We start from the raw sequence: 3,057 nt of genomic DNA, 5'->3' as shown, positions 1-3,057 counted from the left end.
GATGTACTTTACAATATTGCACTGCAGTAGAATTAGTAAAATTCTCTCCAGTGGTCATAGTTGGTGTAGGAGATTTCCTACATAAGGCGTAGTGGTGTACACCCTGTTTACAACGGTTGCAAGTACGTAGTGGTACTGCACATTTCTTGGGATCATGAGAACCCATACATCTAGTGCATTTGCAATTCCTGTAACCTTTTAATCCTAGCATTATAAGTAGGATAAACTGAGCATTGGTATGCAGTATGCCTTGATTGCAGAGCAGACACTTTCTCTCTTTGTTTGACTTGTTCTCTTTAGTAGACAAGTCGTGGGTTATCTCAGAAGGAGACACCGAATATGTACCTACATTTCCACTTCTTTTCCCAGTGGATAGCGTGGTTTTTGATGTAATTTATTAGACTTATTTAAAGTCTGTTTAGGTTTGATAGAAGTGTCAACTTGAGTTGAGCTACGATGAGAGTTAGTAGAGGAGTTTGTAACTTTCTCCCCGTCTTGATTGGCTCTTTGTCTTTCGACTAAGGTATGTAGACCTTCTGTGATTTCTTTCAGAGTCAAAAAGGTCGTATTGTAAATAGTACACAACTTATCTAAAGTTTCTCTTGGTAATTTTCGTTTAACAACTACTTTAGTCATCCATTCGGCTGACTGTATTTGGACTTTAAGGCTTAAGGCCTTGAGTAAAGACTAACTCTAGTCTGAAATTTTGGAGAGACTCTGCAGAATTATTGGCAGAGGGTAAATCTAGCAATTTTTGAACTAAGACAGTAACAGTTCTCTCCTTGTTATCGTAGTTGGTTTGGAGCAATTGTACAGCTGATGCGTAACCATCACTGGTCAGTGTTATATTGGAGATTACTTTCAAGGCTTCCTTTCTTAACAGGCCTTGTAAATAAGTGAATTTGGTGGTTTGAGGAATGTTAGTTTTAGAGTCTACTGCATCTACGAACTTACTCCAAAAATCATCCCAACTTTCGTTCTCATCACCAGAGAATGTGGGTATGTTGATTTGAGGTAATTTAACCTCAGGATCTGTACGTACAGTGGAAGTTACTGTCAGCTTGTTTTTAGCAATTTGCTTCTTATAGGGTAGAAGCTTAACTCGAATATCTTCTTCATACTGAGCTAACTCATCTATAACCTCATCAAGTTCACTACTCTCTATAGAGGTTGATTGCAGTTCGGTCAAATACAAATTCATGTGTTGCTTAATATGAGCAAATTTACTTTCAGCAACTTGTAATAAATCCTCTAATTCAAAGTAATCAACCGTAGACTGTTGTGACAGATTTTGACATTTATTAATCTGTCGGGTCAAATGACCTTTCAGACCAACAAGGGTCCTTTTCATTTTGGTAGCTGTATCCATCTTGTTGGGTAAAGGCTGATTGGTCAGTAAATACTTATTACTGAAGTAACTGGGATATTGACTCATTCAGTGGGTTTCAATATCAATGGGAATAGCCTAATATACTTGTATAGACTATGGGTTTACCTACCTAACACGAAATAGCTAGATATTTTGTGTACTGTCTGAATCTCACCACTAGTTCTCGTCCGGTTAGCTCATCCATATCACCATCAGAGTTAATGGAGAAAATCCAGCAATACACAAAATAGATACACAAAATAATGTATACAAGAGAAATATTATGGAGACACTCCAATCAGAGTTATCTCAAAATTTATCCCACCCTATAGAGGGTCAGCACAAATAATATAATACATACAACACTGACTAGTTTAGATCTAGTCGTAATAATTCCTAACTAAGAACTATAAATTATTTAGTCTGGGCTTGTACCAAATTCAGCACAATCTCAGCCTAAATTCTACCTAATAACATGGGTAAAGATTATTGTGGTGCAATAAGGTAATATAGTTGTGCTGTATTTTTGTTTTTTTGTTTTATAAGAGTGCTCTTGCACACACAGGTGAACAATTATGTACAGTTAAGTTTGGCTTGCTAGCCACAGCCTTTTGTGATGGTTGATGGTGTTAATTAACTTGTCAACCACATGCAACCTAGATTCCCCTGACAAATGTACACCGTCTCTGTCAGGTTCTGTCTGTAAGGTCTGGCTGTAAATTGGATATAGTGGCATCCAATCTCACTCGTTTTTTCAGCCTGAAATTTATATACTTAGCAGCTCTCAGGTAGTATTCCGGAGTTACTCCCCAACGATTATCTTGGCTTGGTTGGCGAGGCTCCACTAATGTGAATACTACTGATTCACTGATGAGCTTGAAAGAAGAAATTATGTTTTTGAGGTGTTTGATCACCTCGGCTGGATGACGAGTGGGGTGGATGTCATTACCACCTAAGTATATGATGGTTAGGTGGTGAGGCCACTCTAACGCAGGTGTTAGGGTGGTGTTATTGTAAAAGTTGTGAGCTGTTGCTCCTGGTGACCTAAAGATTCTCACCTCGGTGTGAGGTATAGGTCTAATGTTGTGGGTAATTGGCTATGACCCACTAAAGCCACTTTATACATGAGGTAAAAGTAGCAATATGTTAGTGTGATCTAGGCTAACTGATGTGTTACAATGTTAGTTGACACAATTAATTAAATAGTTAGTCTAGCTTCTATCACACAAGGATTAGTTATTAATGGTTAATATTTTAATTATAATTTAATGCCTATCCGGTTCGATAAGGACCATAATGTGGGATATTTGGGTTGATTCTGATTAATTAATAATTAAAATAGTAAATTAAATTACGAAGGACCACCCGCTTTTAAAGTAAAGAGGGAAACTGAGAATTTCAGATCATTAGATAAAATTCTAGAGAAAACCAGTGACTATGGATATGACTAGAAAATGATCATAAGAATAATTAATGGGCTGTATTATTAAAAACAAACTCAAACACCTACATTGGGGGGTTATTACTGGAGGTCAGTACGTCCAGGAATCAGTGTGGTTCGTTCACTAATTCAATTAATAATAATCTAATCCTATAAATAATGCTGAATATAATATTATTCACATAAAGAAGAACATGAATATGAGCATAATAATGAGTTACAGTAAATCACACATTAATATCAACAT

At 36.6% G+C, this 3,057-nt stretch overlaps 1 protein-coding gene across 1 annotated transcript; it reads right to left on the bottom strand.

Annotated features, from left to right (window-relative positions):
- Positions 1–661: 661 nt before the first annotated feature.
- Positions 662–1,369, bottom strand: LOC138372668 (uncharacterized). Its single transcript, XM_069338170.1, has one exon. The coding sequence runs from the start codon at positions 1,367–1,369 to the stop codon at positions 662–664; it is 708 nt and encodes a 235-aa protein (XP_069194271.1).
- Between the last annotated feature and the right edge of the window lie 1,688 nt (positions 1,370–3,057).

The sequence above is a fragment of the Procambarus clarkii genome, chromosome 39 (genome assembly GCF_040958095.1).
Source record: "Procambarus clarkii isolate CNS0578487 chromosome 39, FALCON_Pclarkii_2.0, whole genome shotgun sequence".
In the NCBI taxonomy this organism is placed as follows: domain Eukaryota; kingdom Metazoa; phylum Arthropoda; class Malacostraca; order Decapoda; family Cambaridae; genus Procambarus; species Procambarus clarkii.
Note: the sequence above shows the minus strand (reverse complement) of the source record. Positions and strands in the feature narration are given on the sequence as shown.